Source organism: Salmo trutta, chromosome 20, assembly GCF_901001165.1.
Source record: "Salmo trutta chromosome 20, fSalTru1.1, whole genome shotgun sequence".
NCBI lineage: Eukaryota > Metazoa > Chordata > Actinopteri > Salmoniformes > Salmonidae > Salmo > Salmo trutta.
Window position 1 is genome coordinate 42091941 of NC_042976.1, and position 18848 is coordinate 42110788.

At 42.3% G+C, this 18848-nt stretch overlaps 1 protein-coding gene across 5 annotated transcripts in view; it reads left to right on the top strand.

The window, feature by feature from the left end:
• LOC115156093 (pre-mRNA-processing factor 40 homolog A) overlaps window positions 1-17474 on the top strand; it is a 29256-nt gene extending 11782 nt beyond the window's left edge. For 3 of the 5 annotated variants that reach the window (XM_029703380.1, XM_029703381.1, XM_029703384.1), the window contains 17 exons: window positions 3695-3907; window positions 4381-4486; window positions 6555-6619; window positions 6731-6895; window positions 8016-8124; window positions 8351-8501; window positions 9007-9140; window positions 9905-10019; window positions 10190-10302; window positions 10556-10672; window positions 10877-11014; window positions 11385-11480; window positions 13125-13223; window positions 13511-13607; window positions 13720-13781; window positions 13889-14050; window positions 16607-17474. In XM_029703380.1, coding sequence (XP_029559240.1) covers window positions 3695-3907; window positions 4381-4486; window positions 6555-6619; window positions 6731-6895; window positions 8016-8124; window positions 8351-8501; window positions 9007-9140; window positions 9905-10019; window positions 10190-10302; window positions 10556-10672; window positions 10877-11014; window positions 11385-11480; window positions 13125-13223; window positions 13511-13607; window positions 13720-13781; window positions 13889-14050; window positions 16607-16696 — 2032 coding nt within the window. In that variant the 3' untranslated portion in view covers window positions 16697-17474. The remainder of the gene's footprint in view (window positions 1-3694; window positions 3908-4380; window positions 4487-6554; window positions 6620-6730; window positions 6896-8015; window positions 8125-8350; window positions 8502-9006; window positions 9141-9904; window positions 10020-10189; window positions 10303-10555; window positions 10673-10876; window positions 11015-11384; window positions 11481-13124; window positions 13224-13510; window positions 13608-13719; window positions 13782-13888; window positions 14051-16606) is intronic. The other 2 variants (XM_029703382.1, XM_029703383.1) reach the window with 2 other exon arrangements.
• Window positions 17475-18848: the final 1374 nt, after the last annotated feature.

Sequence of the window (18848 nt, forward strand, 5' to 3'; positions counted from 1 at the left end):
GAATCAAATGAAACAGTACGGAGAGAGTCTACGGATGAGACCACAAAAAGTAGTCGAGTGCTCAAAACAAACCCCCGACTCAGACGTTGCAAGAGGCTTTTGCCCGCGGCACACCATATGGCAAAGAATCACGAAGATGGCAAGAGATAACAGCTGCCGTTACAACTTAGCAAAGACATGGCCCCAATTTACACGGTCGAGAAATGGGGGTTTCGTGTGTTGGTGCTAACACTCGACCCAAAGTACCAAATGCAAATACCTTTTATTTGTTGAGTGTAATTCAAAATGTAATAAGAAATAGGCCTTTACATGTGGTCATTTTATATAAAACGATTTATTCATTGAATTTACAGAATTTGTATATCGTGTTCGGGATATGAAATTACCTACCGTAATTTCCGGACTATTAAGCGCACCTGAATATAAGCCGCACCCACTGAATTTAAATGTTTTATTTATTTTGAACATAAATAAGCCGCACATGTCTATAAGCCGCAGGTGCCTACCGGTACATTGAAACAAATTAACTTTACACAGGCTTTAACGAAACACGGCTTGTAACAAAAATAAATAGGCTTTAACGAAACACGGCTTGTAACAAAAATAAATAGTCTTTAACGAAACACGGCTTGTAACAAAAAATCAAAAATTGCAGTAAGCTTTAGTTGTCTTTTTGCACTGAGTCAATTCCTCACGCTGCTTTTTCCAACGTCTTATCATCGACTCATTAAGACCAAGCTCCCGTGCAGCAGCTCTATTTCTTTTTCCAACAGCCAGATCAATCGCCTTCAACTTGAAAGCTGCATCATATGCATTTCTCCGTGTCTTTGCCATGATGAGGGTGACAAAATGACTACCGTAATCAGAATGGTGGGAAGTTTGAGAGCGCTCGATTTAATCTAAACAGTAAACAAAAGAGTTGTTTGACCTTAACCCGTTCGGCAATTTCATTGGTCTAATGAAAGCTTCATGCCGCCAAAAAACTGAGCACGTCACAGAATGTGTTTTTTTGGAGAGAAAAAAAATTGAAAGCGGGAAAAATCCATATATTAGCCGCGTCATTGTTTAAGCCGCGAGGTTCAAAGCCTGGGAAAAAAGTTGCGGCTTATAGTCCGGAATTTACGGTATATCAGGATATGAGATTTTGGCCATATAGCCCAGCCCTAATCCCCATTAGCTGTTGCGATAGCAGCAGCTACTCTCCCTGTGGTCCACACAAAACCTAAAACATGAAATAATACAGAACATTAATAGACAAGAACAGCTCAAGGTTGGAACTTTATAAATGTCAAACGTCACACACAGCCTACATATCAATAGACATACACACACACAATATCTAGGTCAAATAGGCGAGTTGTGACATGTTGCTTTATCTGTTTTTTGAAACAAGGTTTGCTGTTCGCTTGAGCAATCTGAGATGGGAGTTCCATGCAATCATGGGTTTATATAATACTGTATGTTTTATTGAATTTGTCCTGGATTTGGGGACTGTAAGTGGGTGTCAGTGCTGTAAGTTCATTATCCAAACAATTTGGAATTTTCTACACATTAATATTTATTTATAAAAAGAAGTGATGCGACCAGTCTCTGGCATGCATAGTATTGATATTAACCCTCTGATAACAGTGAAGAGCAAGACATGCCGCTTTGTTCTGGGCCAACCACAGTTTTTCTAGGTCCTCCTTTGCAGCACCTCACTTCGACAAGTTATACTTAGACAATATTATAAATATTTATTCATAAATGTTTGTTAATGTCCTTGAATTGCGCAACGGGCATTACATAAGCTCTTGCAGCAGACCTTTCAATCAGCGGGAATACAAAATAAATGAATCATGTGTCAGTTGTCTCACAAACCATTTTGAATAGCTTACTTAACAAATTGTGCAGTAATATCAAAGCCAACATCAATCAGATACAAAAATGACTTTATAACACTTGAAAAGGGAATGAACTTGGCTTAGGCTAAAAATGAATAAGCCCATTATCCTTATGCCTTTTATATCAAATTGTAAAAATCCTTAATATACAAGTTACAAAATAAACTAAGTATGAAAATAACCAAACAGTGCAAGTAAGTCTGTACTTTTAAATATAGCCTGTTTTTAAATCCAATGAGGAACCATTTACACTACCATTCAAAAATTTGGGGTCACTTAGAAATGTCGTTTTTGAAAGAAAAGCATATTTTTTTTGTCCATTTAAAAAGAAACATCAAATTGATCAGAAATACAGTGTGGACATTGTTAATGTTGTAAATGACTATTGTAGAATATCGAAGGCCAGCATCCCGGAGTCACCTCTTCACTGTTGACATTGAGACTGGTGTTTTGCAGGTACTATTTAATGAAGCTGCCAGTTAAGGACTTGTCCTCTTGCTCAGTTGTGCACCGGGGCCTCCCACTCTTTCTATTCTGGGTAGAGCCAGTTTGTGCTGTTCTGTGAAGGGAGTAGTACACAGCGTTGTACGAGATCTATCTTGAGTTTCTTGTCAATTTCTCGCATGGAATAGCCTTCATTTCTCAGAACAAGAATAGACTGATGAGTTTCAGAAGAAAGTTCTTTGTTTCTGGCCATTTTGACCCTGTTATCGAACCCACAAATGCTGATGCTCCAGATACTCATCTAGTCTAAAGAAGGCCAGTTTTATTGCTCCTTTAACCAGGACAACAGTTTCAGCTGTGCTAACATAATTGCAAAACGGTTTTCTAATGATCAATTAGCCTTTTAAAATGATATACTTGGATTAGCTAACACAACGTGCCGTTGGAACACAGGAGTGATGGTTGCTGATAATGGACCTCTGTATGCCTATGTAGATATTCCATAAAGAATCTGCCATTTCCCACTACAATAGTCATTTACAACATTAACAATGTCTACACTGTATTTCTGATCAATTTGATGTTATTTCAATGGACAAAAGCACATTTTTTCTTTCAAAAACAAAGACATTTCTAAGTGACTCCAAACTTTTGAACGGTAGTCTAGGTCTAGTTTTTTTTTTTTTACCCTGTCTTAGGCCTACCTAAAGACTTGGGAGTAGAGTGACAATATTTCCTGCTGTACTGAAAGCACTAAATCATAACCGGTGTGTGTGGATACAGTCCAGATATTGCGTCCTTCCCGCGACTTGACCCCTCCGTCCACCAGCCCCAGAGCTTATAACTAACTATAAGCTGTGTGCCAAATAAATGAATCTCCAGCTCAGGGCTTCAGCTATGCATTTGGTTTGCTAACTTGCTAGTTAAGTGGTTTTAGCTTGCAAGATCAAACTTCTTGGTTACAGCAGAGACAGTCAATCCCCCTCTGGATCAAGATCCCTGCTGCCAACATAGTTTTTTTGGGGGGGATGGAAATAGCGCCCCTTGTGTGCACTGCCTGTAATACCATCTACCCGATGTGGTACAGGAACGATATGAACATCTGGATACCGCCCAACCCTACTCTACAGACTTTATTGCCAAAGCCATTTACTTTATATAACCTAAAATAAAAAATATCTTTTTAGATGACGGAACACATTAACTTAATCAAATGATCAAAAACATTTCCTTTTGATCTGTTATTTTATAGATCTATTAGAATGGCCTAATTATTGTGACATTTGAATAGGCACTCCTGTTATAATAAAAAGCATCATGGGGAATGCACGATCAAGGTCCTCCGTCACTAACTGAACTGATTGCAGGACATCGGAGGTAGGCGCTGTAATCGCCCCCACCCTTCAGCCTGACAGCGCTGCTGTCATGGCGACCATGATGATGGAAATGCCGGTCATGATGCCGATTACAACCGTTTCGGAGGAGCAGATGTCCCAGGTGCCCATACATGTAGCAGAGGTCAGTGCTGAGATGCCTGTGAACTCCACAGAAGAAGCGGTCGGCGTGGAGGCCTCAGCCAGGTACTACAGACAGCCCATTTACCCCCAGATAGTATAGAGAGGCCCACAGCATGGGCTAACAATGAACTCACCAGGAATATCACTCGACTCTAGTAAATGCACTGACCCTAATGTACAAACCTATGGTAAACATCAGCTTTTCCTGTCAGTGGGGCAACCTACATTATCAGAACACATACCGTCAGTGCCAGGGGCTGGTCTAGTGGTATGGGGGTATATGTGGTCCATGGGTGGCACACTACCACTAGACCAGCCCCTGACACTGACCGTATGTGCTGTTCAACCATTCACTTTCTGTAAAGTTTCCCTTTACCCATCTCCCCATCTCATATTCTAATCTATATCTGCCAATAAAACTTCAAAATACCTAAAATAAAAAAAAAAGAACACACCATCGGACTACCAAAAACATTGGTGCCGTTTTATCTGAGGACAGTGTTAATATTTTTCTTCCTTTTTCTCTCTCCTTTTAGTAATGATGCGTCAAAGGACGAGAGGCCAGAGCTGGTGAAGAAAACGTACAAGTGGAACACGAAAGAAGAGGCAAAGCAGGCCTTTAAAGAGCTCCTGAAGGAGAAGGTGAGGATTTCATTACTCTCCTGCTGCTCAGTTGGGACTCCTGCATGAATCATCACCATGTGTCATCCCAATGATTATTGGAATTTACAATCTGAACATTACATCTCGCTCATAAAGGCAAAGTGTGTCAATGAAGCTTGTGTGAGCTGGAACGCCTCATAGGGCAGGAGCCTAGCTCCTGTTTCTGTAGTGTGAGGCAGCTTGATGTCCGGGGGTGTACTTGTACAGGACACTAGTCTATCAAAGGGCCTTACCCCCAATCTATCCCCTTAATGCTGAGTGCTTAATGCTGAGTCTTTGGTATGACTCGGCCAGGGATTGAACTCCCAACCTTCCAATCTTAGGGCGGACACTAACCACAAGGCCACTGAGTCGGTTGCAGCTCTCCTAGCTAGCCACCAAAATGAACCTCAACCACACACTTTTGTCTGAGAACCACTTTCATCCGGTTTGATAAGGTGCTCGTAGTGCTGTAATGACTCCTAAAGATTGTTTACCAATATGGCCCTCCTGGACTGAATCCGTCTCGCTCATCGTGAGCACTCTCAGGTTTTAGCATGATTGCTAATCCTCACCGCGCCTCCTGTTGCTGTGGCAGTGGATGTGTTGTTTTTGACCGAGGAGGTGGCTCAGCACAGCTATATTTAGGTCTTTTTAATTTGGCGCACAAAGCTCTCCTCTGAGATTGCTCTCACCGTTTCCCTGCGAGATCTTAATGACTCCGTCTTTATGATTAGCGTTATTGGATGAAGGCACGGGCCCGGATTAAGACAGCGGAGAGTGGCATGCTCCACTGGGTTAGAATAACTCTGGTTGTGTCTCAAATAGCAGCCTGTTCCCTGTAGAGTGCGCTACTTTTGACAAGTGCACTTTGTAGGGAATAGGGTGCCATTTGGGACTTGGACTGTGACAAGGCAAATGCATGCCCAGAAATCATCTGTTCATAATGGATGAATGAGTCGCTCTACTGGAGAAAGGCAGGCAAAAAGGCCACTTACGTAAGCTGCCTCTCTGGAATTTCTTTAAATTATTGGTACTCAACCCCTCTTAACCCTGCATCTATTAGTAATTAAATATTCACTATGTAGAAATCGCTCTGCCGTTTCCTGGTTGCTAAAATTGTAGTAGTTTGCCTAATTTCAGTTTATTTGACGAAACAAGCAAGTATAGTATAGAAAATCATTGTACCATCTAAACCACTGAAATATATTTTCCATAACAAAAATATTGTATTTTTAGTTGTTTGAAGCTGGTGTACAAAAGTGAAAGACTATAAAAATAAAATAAAAAACTTAAGAACTGGAATCATAGATATAACACACAGAACAGACCTACCGCTTCTTAGACTTCGTTTCAATGAGAATGACAGATCTATGACTCAGATTTCTATATGAATTTGGTTGTCTTGCCCCAAAAGTTACATATTGCAGCTTTAAGAAAATGTATGGCCTTGGCTGGAACAAGCCAGAGAATCTCAGCACCACTCCTTGTTACGTCTTTTAGACGTGCATACATGTTCCCATAAATGGCAGAACTGGGTTCAAATACATATATATTTGAGTATCTGGTTTTTAAAAAAACTTTTAAAGTATTTTAAAATACACAGCCCAAAATAAGTACTTTTTATTTGCATATTTGAATGGTTATTTGTAAAAACCAAATACTGACTCAAGTACAAATGCATACATTTAACCCAGGTATTTGAAAATACTGTCATACTTACGTATATTTCCAGATATATTAAAATATTTAACTAGTTTTAATGTGACAAGTACAGTGAAATGCCTACATTGAAAGACTACTTGTCTTTTCAAATAAAATTATATTTGAATACTTCCTTTTGAATATATTTTAAAGTAATGGAGATATTTGAACCCAGGTCTGGTACGTGAGTGCATAAATTCAATACATAGGCTACTCCCAGCACAATGTATTGTTTGCTGTTGATGGAGACGTAAGCTGCCCTCATACACAGCTTTGCTACATATGAGCTGTAATGCAGATTGTACAGCTGAGTTGATTTGAGTGTCAACTCTTAACGCTCAATATCCTCTTTTTAAAATTTCAGGGTGTTTCATCCAATGCATCTTGGGAACAAGCCATGAAAATGATCATCAATGATCCACGCTACAGGTACCCACCCACCACCTTGCTTTTCTGATTATGCTTATGTCGTACATGAATATTCAATTACTTTTCTAACCAACTGTTTGATGTTTATTTTTTCTTCCCTTCACAATGAAGTGCCCTGCCCAAATTAAGCGAGAAAAAGCAGGCATTCAATGCTTACAAGGTGCAGACAGAGAAAGAGGAGAAGGAGGAGGCCAGACTCAAATACAAGGAGTCCAAGGAAACGTATCAGAGATTTTTGGAAAATCACGAGAAAATGACATCTACCACCAGATACAAGTGAGTGCCTTTCTTGGCGAGGTTCAATGTGTGTCCCAAATGGCACCCTATTCCTTAATAATATAGTGCACTACTTTTGACCGGGTGCTGTTTAAGCCTCAGTCTTTGTACGTCTTTGTTTCTGTTATTGGTATGTGGTTCCTGGAGTTGCCAATATGTGGAACTATTGAGATAATCAATGACACCACACAGACGTGATCCAAGTGAGTTACTGGCTGATGTGTGACCGGAGCACCGACAATATGCCCCCACTTAATCATCGACCTTTCTATGGTCTAGTGTTTGTGGTCAATCCATGGCCCATATCTAGCCGTACCAGATGTATTATTTGCGGATGAGTATACACTAATAGTACACATCCTGAATAAATCACAGGCAGATTGGCTTATGAACTTCCCCCAACCCTAAAATGAAACGTTGCTTCATCAGATGGATTTTGACTTCTCCTGCATTTGAATCCACCCCATTCATTACCATGCAGTCTCTCGGTCTGTGTGTGTGTGTGTGTGTGTGTGTGTGCCTCTCTCTGTCTGGGTATGAACTGTAAAAGTCACTGACATGGCTCAAGGGAAAGTGATCGGCTGGTGACCTTGACAACCAGCCCGTTTGGAGGCCACTGTTGTCGTGGCGACTCCATGTGTGCTGGGCTGGCCTAGAATGAACAGCTGGGGGGGGGGTGAGACATCAAGGTTGTCTGTTGCTTTTTATTGTTTTAGAACACACTCATCCTAGAAATAAATAATTCTCCGCTGGCCTCACTGCTAGTATGGAGATCATGAACTTGATTTGGTTTACCTATGTCATGAGGTATTTTAAACACACGTTTCTTCTCATGTTAAAGTTGAAAGTGAACTAGTCTTTCTTGGACTATGTGCAATTCCCGCAATCGCAGCAGTGCTTTGAGCCGGGGAGATCAGAAGTGATGATTATAGCTTGTGTAATGCTGCCCCCTTGTGGAATGGTTATTTGCATTTGGATTCCCGATTTGTTTCAACTTATTCCCTCCTGGTTCTGGGAATTTGGGGATTTTCACAACCATGTTTGTCATGCATGTCATCTTTGTTCATGACCGTGGTTGTCTCTGTGTGTGTGTGTGTGTGTGTGTGTGTGTGTGAACCAGGAAAGCAGAGCAGATGTTTGCAGAGCTGGACGTGTGGAGCACCGTCCCAGAGAGAGACAGACTGGAGATCTATGAAGATGTCCTATTCTACCTGGCCAAGAAGGAGAAGGTCTGTGTTACTGGCTGCCTCTCAAACGGCATCCTATTCCCTATATAGTCCACTACAGGACCTTTGCTGTCTGAAGAACATAGTAATACTATATGGATATTATGTAGAGTTGCAAAATTGCAGTAACTGAAATTTGACAACCCTACCATTCTGTCAGTGTGTGGACCTCCGCCTAACTAACATCTGTTCCATCCTTGTCCTGTGTGTGTATGTGTGTGTGCTACAGGAGCAAGCCAAGCAGCTGAGGAAGAGGAACTGGGAGGCGCTGAAGAACATCCTGGACAACATGGCCAACGTGACGTACCGCACTACCTGGTCCGAGGCCCAGCAGTACCTGCTGGACAACCCCACCTTCGCAGAGGACGAGGAGCTCCAGAGTACGCAGCACACTGTCATTCATACTGGTTTGCACCCCCAGATGGCACCCTATTCCCTACATGGGGCACTACTTCTGAGCTGCCCTCTTTTGGGCTCTGGTCAAAAGTAGTGCTCTGTGTGGGGAATAGGGTGCCATTTGGGATACATCCTTATTCCGAGCTCTGCGTTCATATAACTAGAGCAGAGCCGTTACATTTCCGTCATTAAGTTTGAATGTGTGAACGACTGAACAAGCTGAGTAGCTGCAGTCGCTGACTGACTGTCCAGTCAGGTGATGTGGTTTGCACCGGTGTAGCTGTGTGGGTAAAAGAGTGACTCTGTTTGACGTGAGTGCTCTGTTGACTCTCTCCGTCTCGCTCTTCTGGCTGTCTTCTCTTCTGTCTCATCTTCTCTCTCTCTGTCTTATCTCTTCTCTCTCTCTCTGTGTGTCTTATCTCTTCTCTCTCTCTCTGTGTGTCTTATCTCTTCTCTCTCTCCTCTCATCTATCTCCATGTTCGGCTCAGACATGGACAAGGAGGATGCTCTGATCTGTTTCGAGGAGCACATCCGAGCGCTGGAGAAGGAGGAGGAGGACGAGAAGCAGAAGACTCTGCTGAGGGAGAGGAGGAGACAGCGCAAGAACAGAGAGTCCTTCCAGGTGAGAAAGACGGGCGTCCTACTCTACCCCACCGTCTAGCATTTTGGAAACATTGTGTAAACCGTAGACAATCCTGACACAAAATGGCAAGTGCAAACCGAGCCCTTTGGTGTCACAGAGAGTCACACTCTCCGAGTTGGGATATGGAGAAAAAAAACATTTCCCAATCACACATGAGTATAATACACACGTGTGTGTGTGTGTGTGTGTGTGTGTGTGTGTGTGTGTGTGTGTGTGTGTGAAATAGGACAAATATAAGCACCCACCACTTATTATTTTATATATATCACACACTACAATAGATACAGCAGGTTTTTAAAGGTCCATATATACAGTAGTTAGCGTTTAGAGCATTGCTGGATCGAATCCCGAGCCGACAAGGTGAAAAATCAGTCGACGTGCCCTTGCTCAAGGCACTTAACCCCAATAATGGCAGATCCTGGCTGTGACCCCCCCCCGCACACACACTCTCCGAGGGTGTGGCATATGCAAAAAAACACATTTCCAGGTCACACATGCGCCTAAATTGTGTGTGTAATATGACAAATTACTCCCACCCCCCAAAAATGTAACGCATAATACTAACCCAGACTGAAGAAAAAGCCGACTAGACAGTCAGGGGTTTGACTGTAACACTGTACTGGAAAAGTACAGGAATATAGGAGAGAATGTTTTGTGTGTAAATCCCTTTTGGGGACAAGTGACATTGGTTATTTCAGTTGATTTGCTGAGCTCAGCCGTGTTGTTTCCTCCCCCCCCCCCAGAAATTCCTGGATGAGCTCCATGACCACGGTCAGCTCCACTCCATGTCTGCCTGGATGGAGATGTACCCCACCGTCAGCTCAGACATCCGCTTCGCCAACATGCTGGGCCAGCCAGGTAACGGCCGCGCTCTCTGCATGCGCACAGACTGACGACACTCACACGTTCTAAGCCACTGCGTTTAATAATGTCAAATCGTCCTTCTGCTGCTCTGGTTCTTTTAACTCTCTGGTGTTGTCATAACCATGTGTTGTCGGAGCTCGTCTTGAATAACATGTGCATGTTAGTTTATGGTGTCTATTCTGCAGGCTCCACTCCCCTCGACCTGTTCAAGTTCTATGTGGAAGACCTGAAGGCTCGCTACCACGACGAGAAGAGGATCATTAAGGATATCCTGAAGGTGGGAGATGTTATTTACTGCCACCTAGGGGTAGAGACTCAAATGGCACCCTATTCCCTATTTAGTGCCCTACGTTTGACCTATGTTTTACGTTTTTCCCTGTTTAGTGCACTACTTTTGAGTACCTAGAGTAGGGTGCCATTTGGGATGCATTTAAATCTATTTCACAGTGTCTATTGTCTGGTAACCACTTTTGATTCATGTGCATTTTATGAACTTACTTTCTTGTCACTTTTTTTTTTTCCTCCCGTAGGACAAAAACTTCTTGGTGGAGGTCAACACTAGCTTTGAAGACTTTGGCTCTGTGATCAGCTCAGACAAGAGAGCCATGACGCTGGACGCAGGCAACATCAAGCTGGCCTTCAACAGTGTAAGAGTGCTGCCATTTAGACCAGGCTTGTGTCCCAAATAACACCCTAGATAGTGCATTACTTTGGACCAGACCCATATGAGCCCTGGTCAAAAAGTAATTCACCAAATAGGGTGCCATTTGGGATGCTGATCATTTCACTGACAGTCAGTGACCCCGCTGTGCCTCTAATAACCCCCGTGCCCTCCCTCTCACCTCCTGTAGTTGCTGGAGAAGGCGGAGGCTCGGGAGAGGGAGAGGGAGAAGGAGGAGGCCAGGAAGATGAAGAGGAAAGAGGCTACCTTTAAGAGCATGTTGAAGCAGGCCACCCCGGCCCTGGAACCAGAGGCCACCTGGGAGGGGGTATGAAATGATATTACCCTACCCTTAAACCACAGGGGTCAAACTCATTCCACGGAGGGCCGAGTGGCCGTGGGTTTTCGCTCCTCCCTTGTACTTGATTGATTGAATTAAGGTCACTAGTTATTATAGAACTCCTCTCACCTGGTTGTCTAGGTCTTAGTTGAAAGGAAAAAACAAAAACCTGCTGACACTAGGCCCTCCATGGAATGAGTTTGACACCGCTGCCTTAAACACACACACACACACACACACACACACACACGTATTGGTGTTAGGGGCTGCTGTCTGGCACATGATTTGATAATCATGCAAATAGTTGAAAGCAAATCATTTATTTTCTGACTTCCTATGGTCTCTTTGGATGTCGTAGGTTCGAGACAGGTTCCTCAAAGAATCTGCGTTCGAAGACGTGACTCTGGAGTCCGAGAGGAAAAGGATATTTAAAGACTTCATGCATGTCTTGGAGGTAAGATTCATTTAACTTAACACCTGTGGGGGGAAAAGTATCCAAGAATGTACAGTCGTGGCCAAAAGTTTTGAATGACACAAATATTAATTTTCACAAAGTCTGCTGCCTCAGTGTCTTTAGATATTTTTGTCAGATGTTACTATGGAATACTGAAGTATAATTACAAGCATTACATAAGTGTCAAAGGCTTTTATTGACAATTACATAAAGTTGATGCAAAGAGTCAATATTTGCAGTCTTGACCCTTCTTTTAAGACCTCTGCAATCCGCCCTGGCATGCTGTCAATTTACTTCTGGGCCACATCCCGACTGATGGCCGCCCATTCTTGCATAATCAATGCTTGGAGTTTGTCAGAATTTGTGGGTTTTTGTTTGTCCACCCGCCTCTTGAGGATTGACCTCAAGTTCTCAATTGGATTAAGGTCTGGGGAGTTTCCTGGCCATGGACCCAAAATATTGATGTTTTGTTCCCCGAGCCACTTAGTTATACCTTATGGCAAGGTGCTCCATCATGCTGGAAAAGGCATTGTTCGTCACCAAACTGTTCCTGGATAGTTGGGAGAAGTTGCTCTCGGAGGATGTGTTGGTACCATTCTTTATTCATAGCTGTGTTCTTAAGCAAAATTGTCAGTGAGCCCACTCCCTTGGCTGAGAAGCAACCCCACACATGAATGGTCTCAGGATGTTTTACTGTTGGCATGACACAGGACTGATGGTAGCGCTCGCCTTGTCTTCTCCGGGCAAGCTTTTTTCCGGATGCCCCAAACAATCGGAAAGGGGATTCATTAGAGAAAATGACTTTACCCCAGTCCTCAGCAGTCCAATCCCTGTACCTTTTGCAGAATATCAGTCTGTCCCTGATGTTTTTCCTGGAGAGAAGTGGCTTCTTTGCTGCCCTTGACACCAGGCCATCCTCAAAGTCTTCGCCTCACTGTGCTGTGCGTAGAGATGCACTCACACCTGCCTGCTGCCATTCCTGAGCAAGCTATGTACTGGTGGTGCCCCGATCCCGCAGCTGAATCAACTTTAGGAGACGGTCCTGGCGCTTGCTGGACTTTCTTGGGTGCCCTGAAGCCTTCTTCACAACAATTTAACCGTTCTCCTTGAAGTTCTTGATGATCCGATAAATAGTTGATTTAGGTGCAATCTTACAGGCAGCGATATCCTTGCCTGTGAAGCCCTTTTTGTGCAAAGCAATGATGACGGCACGTGTTTCCTTGTAGGTAACCATGATTGACAGAGGAAGAACAATAATTCCAAGCACCACCCTCCTTTTGAAGCTTCCAGTCTGTTATTCTGTTAACTCAATCAGCATGCCAGTGATCTCCAGCCTTGTCCTCATCAACACTCACACCCGTGTTAACGAGAGAATCACTGACATGTCAGCTCGTCCTTTTGTGGCAAGGCTGAAATGTTTTTGGGGGGATTCAGTTCATTTGTATGGCAGAGGGACTTTGCAATTCATCTGATCACTCTTCATAACATTCTGGAGTATATGCAAATTGCCATCATGCAAACTGAGGCAGCAGACTTTGAAAATTAATATTTGTGTCATTCTCATAACTTTTGGCCACGACTGTATGTGTGTAATCATCAGGACATACTATACACCCACCTGACTGCTGTTTCTTCTCCTCACAGCACGAGTGCCAGCATCATCACTCTAAGACCAAGAAACATTCCAAGAAGTCCAAGAAGCACCACAGGAAGCGCTCCCGCTCCCGGTCTCGATCGCGATCGGTCAGTATGCCCTTTCACCGCACAGGCCAAGCCCCCTCTATGGCCCAATTCCAAATCAACACATAGACCCACCCTATACACTTGTGGAGATATTTTGTTTTGTGACCTAATGTTTATTTATTTAGTCATTTCTTTAATTGGTGGGGGGGGGGGGGGGGGGGTGGTTACAGGTACAATATTCAAATTCATATAATTACATATTCAGTTTCCGAGGCCAGTATCTGTATCAGCATGGCACCTGACCAGACAAACCTCCCCTCCTAATTCTCATACCCTTCTCTCTGCAGGGCTCGGAGTCTGATGGGGAAGACGATTATCACAACAAGAAGAAGAAGCGCTCACAGTCCAAGTCCCCGTCCGAGCGCTCCTCCAGCGGCGAATCTGGTCAGTGGTTTTCACGGTGACAATCCTTTTACGTTTAGGCATTTTCATCACATTTACATGGAAGAAATGTGTGGCGGCCATTTTCTGACATCCCTGTCCGTTTGGTCAACAGAGAGAAGTTATAAGAAGTCCAAGAAGCACAAGAAGAAGGGGAAGAAGAGGCGTCACAAGTCGGTAGGTTTTCAGGACTGGACTGTATTTTTTTTGGAGGAATGATTGGGCCACTCGGGGAATGAATGTGGAGCGCAATGGCTGACCATGTGCTGGTTGTGACCTTTCAGCAGTCTCCTGAATCTGAAGGCGAACGAAAAGATAAAGGAAGAGAGAGGGACAGCAAGCGTGAGAAGGACCAGGAGAAGGAGAAAGAGAGCGACAAGTCCCGGGGGAAGAGTCGCTCTGACTCCAAGCAGAAGTCGCCTAAAAGGAAATCTACCAAGGAAGAGGTGAGTCGTCCCATTCCGGTCACTGAACCCAGCCTGGGCTTTTAAAGCTTAAAAAAAAAAAAAAATACACCATTCCAGTCAACAACACTTGTACTGCTATTGAAGTGTTTTGGCTCATCCTGGGTGCAGAGGTCATATTTTGTACTATCCCCCTAGTGCATCCCAAATGTCACACTAGTCACTATGCAGACTCCCCTACATATTTATTTGGACAGTGAAGCTAAAACTTTTAATTTTGGATTTAAGATGAAATGTTTTTTGAGGCGAAGGTACAGAATGTCACTTTTTATTTCAGGGTATTTTCCGTTTAGAAATGTAAAGCTCTTTATGTATCTAGTCGCCCCCACCACCATTTGAAGGTGTCGTAAGTATTTACAAATGTACTATTGTATTAACCCTTGGCTTACAATGGTCGCTCCCCTCCGGAAATCAAATTAACATAATACAAACTATCTGTCTGTTTTAAGCTAGAGATGTTTTTTTGGGGGGGTCTCAATCATCACAATTGCCGATATCGCCCTTCCACATCTGTGGTGAAAGGTAGCAGAGCTAGAGCGGTGTTTGTCAGACCAAGAGACATCCCAAAAATCTATTGTCTCACGAAAACATCTGTAGTGTCCAAATGGTTTGCACACTGGCACTGGCATTTACCCTTTACCCCTAGGACACCAACAAGCCTCACAAGACTCGTCTGAAGGTACCCGGAACCGGTTTAAAAAAATTATGGAAGTATATAATAGCTAAATGATCCTTGGTATGACCATCTTAAAACAATTCCATATGTTAGTTTCGAACCGCCTACCTCTCCCACGGGTTATACAGGGCTCAGACTCTAGAGGGTTAAAGTAGTCAAAAGTTGTATTATTTGGTCCCATATTCCTAGCACCCAATGACTACATCAAGCTTGTGACTACAAACTCATTGGATGCATTTGCAGTTTGTTTTAGATTATGTTGTGCCCGATAGAAATGAATGGTAAATGTAGTGGTCACTTTTATTGTAAATAAATAATAATGTTTCTGAACACTTCTACATGATTATGGATAGTCATGAATGAATCGTGAATGAGTGAGAAAGTTGGAGGCATATATATTGTACCCCCCCCCCATAAGCATGAAAGATGAAAAGGGGAATGTAAGAAGAGCATGTAGCCTATCATTTCAATAGGCTACATTTCATATTAAACAGCCTATAATAACTCTAAATAGGTCAGGAGCCAGATAGGGAGCCTTAGAAGGAATGATAATGAATTATTTAGGCTATATTATTTTAAGGCTATAGCCTACAAAGAAATCCATTGAAGCATTTGCAAGTGCGACACAATAGGCTGGTAGGAACATAAAGCGCACAGCATTTTAAACAACATTTTGTTGTATTAAATCATTATAGTGTATAAATTGTGCATATAGGCTGTGACTTATTATTCAATTTCATTTGTATTTAATTCTGACTTTGAATTCATTTTTCGAGAACAAGATGGCCAGTCGAATTTGGCGCAGGCGAAGGCCGACGCTCCAGCCTTTTGGGAATCTCGCTCGGTGTTCCGTTCAAATTGGGCACGCTCTGCTCCTCGCTTCGCTCCACTCACATACGCTGGTGTGCCACGGTAGATTTTCTTAACAATAAATAGGTTCATTCTATTCAGAACCAAGGGTATGACACCATGTCATCATGTAGCTCTACATCAAACATAGTGATCATAAACTGTATATGACGTGATTTTTATGATTTGGAAATGTGAAGTGCAGATTTGGACTCACGGGTGTTTGGCTTTCTTGTATGACATCACAGCAGTATTTATTATAACCCTCCATGTCTCATCTGTCAAAATACATAGTCCTCGTAATTTACAGCATTTCTCTCACTCAGACATAAAAACATTTGCTAAAGTTAGCCAATTACTGGGAGGGACGGAGGCCACTTTCTGTCGCGCGCGGTGCAGAACGGCTGTCAGTGAAAACCCATACAGAGCTGTGAAACGCAGAGCCAGAGCTGACTTTAAAAAAAAAAATTATGGAACCAGGTAGGCCAGTTGAGAACAAGTTCTCATTTACAACTGCGACCTGGCCAAGCTAAAGCAAAGCAGAGCGACAAAAACAAACGTACAGTCAATAACACAATAAAAAAAATCTATGTACAGTGTGTGCAAATGTAAGGGAATAAATGGGCCATAGAGGTGAAATAATTACAATTTAGCATTAACACTGGAGTGATAGATGTGCAGATGATTTGTAAGTAGAGACACTGGGGTACAAAAGAGCAAGAAGATAAATAACAACATGAGGTAGTTGGGTGTGCTATTTACAGATTGGCTGTGTACAGGTATAGCATGTTACTGTACAGCCACTATGTTCCAATTTAGTGCCCATATCTGATATTTTCAACCCGTATACGGGTACGAGTGTGAAGGTCTACTACACTTCAAATACATATGACACCTTAAGGGGGACTAGATGCTTAGTGCTTTAATTTCTAAACAGTAAAACACCCTCAATGTGACATTCCATTGCCTCATAAGTATTGTTGGAAAATGTGGGTTTTGATGTCTTTCTGTAGGGTGGCTGGGACACATCAGGCAGTGAGCTGAGTGAAGGAGAGCTGGAGAAGAGGAGGAGGACTCTACTAGAACAGCTGGATGCTCCTTAATGTTCCGTTTCTCCTCATGCTCTCTTTCTTTACTTCATCCAACATGCATTCCCCCTAGTGCTTCCTTTTCAGCGTAATGCCACACATGCTTGGACAGGTTCTGGTAAATTTCCCCAAAATCCCAGGTTTTTAGGAATTCCCATTTGGGAGATTCTCCTAATTCCTGACAATTCTGGGGAGTTTACCAGAATTTCGCAACCCTACTTTGACTGTATGTAAACTATTTCCTGTATGTTTTGTATAATGGAAATGGATCTGCCACATATTTTCTTGGTTTCCTAACATAATGGGAAGTGGTCACAGGCTGAGTTGACTACTTTATCAGAGTAAGGTCTACTACTGTGTTGAAATGTTGCCTTTGATAATATTCTTTCTCTTTGTAATTTGTAGTCATTGGTAGAAGTTTTTCTTTGCTACTAGTTTGATATCTAAATGGATTAAAAGTGCATCGTGACTTTGCCCTGCAGTTCGCAGAACATTTTCTTAGTTTGAGTCCCAAATGCCACCCTATTCCCATTATAATGCACTACTTTTGACCAGGGACCATGGTCAAAAGTAGTGCACTATATAGGGAAATAGTTATTCACTGTTTGTCCCAAAGTCCGTTTGAAGAATCTGTTTTATGTTCTGTACATTTTGATTTAAAAAAAACTGGTAAATGTCTCAAACAAGACATTTTTAAATTTATCTTATGTCTAGGTTCGATCAATTTTCATTGGAGGAATTGAGAAAGTCCTCATGACCTGATCTATAAATGTAATAAAATAGTTGACATGGATTTGTCTTCATGTACGATTACTGAGTCACCAGCCACAAACATGTTTTTTTCCCCCTACAAATAGCGCTGCTCATTATTTCCTTAGATCATCCTCTGTTATGAGTACCTCTTCTCAGAACTCATTCAATAGGCTTCGTATCCGTTTCCTGTGGATCAGTGAAATGCTAGGCGGGCTGTAAGTAATGAGTGCTATTGTAAGAGGGAGGCCCAAGAACATGGTGCAGAAGAAATCAAGACTGAGCTCCAACAACATAAGCAGAGCTGGCCAGAGACTGACGAATGGAGAGCCTTGATTGCTGCCCTGTGTGCCAGTCGGCAAAACGGGGATGAGTGAGTAATGATTGCTACTGTATTTACATACACAAAGATGACAAGACGGACTTCTCCATCAGTAGACAAGCTGCTTAAACGAATGAGGAAGATTAACGTTGAAATAAAGATGCACACAGTGTAAACAGTTTATTTGATCATATCCATTGAACTCAATCTAACAAAAGTATTTTGTAATAAGCACGTATTGCCTAAAAAAAAACATGAAATTAATAACATGCCAGTATTATCCAGTCTTACGAAGCCGATGAGTGGTTAAGTTCACAGGAAATCTAGAGATGAGTGGTTTGTTGCACATGCTATAATGTGGACATTTACAGTCCCAAGACCACAGGAAGCTTCTCTGAACGTCAACGGGTTACCTATAGAGCGCTACTTTTGTCCAGTTCCTCTTGTGCTCTGGCCAAAAGATGTGCACTATATAGGGAATAGGGTGCCATTAGTGACAGACACTGATCAAATAACTCTTTACTGTCGGGCAAGTGACACCAGGGCATCCTGTTTCACACACTTGATTATTTTATGTTAAAGAGAAGCCAGATTTGTGTTTGTCTTAAATTAAATATACAAAATGGACCAAAAGATACGTTAAAATAACAAATTGTATATGACATGGTGTTGCAAACTTTGTTTTAAACAATATGTACAATATTAACCTTATGGTAATGAGTAGATTAAGAAGTATAAAACGATGCATAAATTTATCAAAATATCTGTACATTTCGAAAACTTTTTGTCTCTTCTGACATGTTTTTAACATACCTAAACACTATCAAAAACAACTGCCGCTCATTGTCAAAGTGGGTCACATGAGCGATACTGAATGGAAACAGTTTTCAGTGGTTAAATACTATACATTAAACTTATAATAGTGAGTAGACAGTTTCCTAGAGATTCATTAGCCGATAGCAGTTTTCAGAGTAAAAAGAATCTTGGAATCCAGTTTTCATGACAAGCTCCTCAAGTAGCCTAAAGTGCCTTACTTGCAGCCACTACACTTCACTGGAAGTATATCTGCTGAGAAGTTCTTCTTTCAGCACCTTT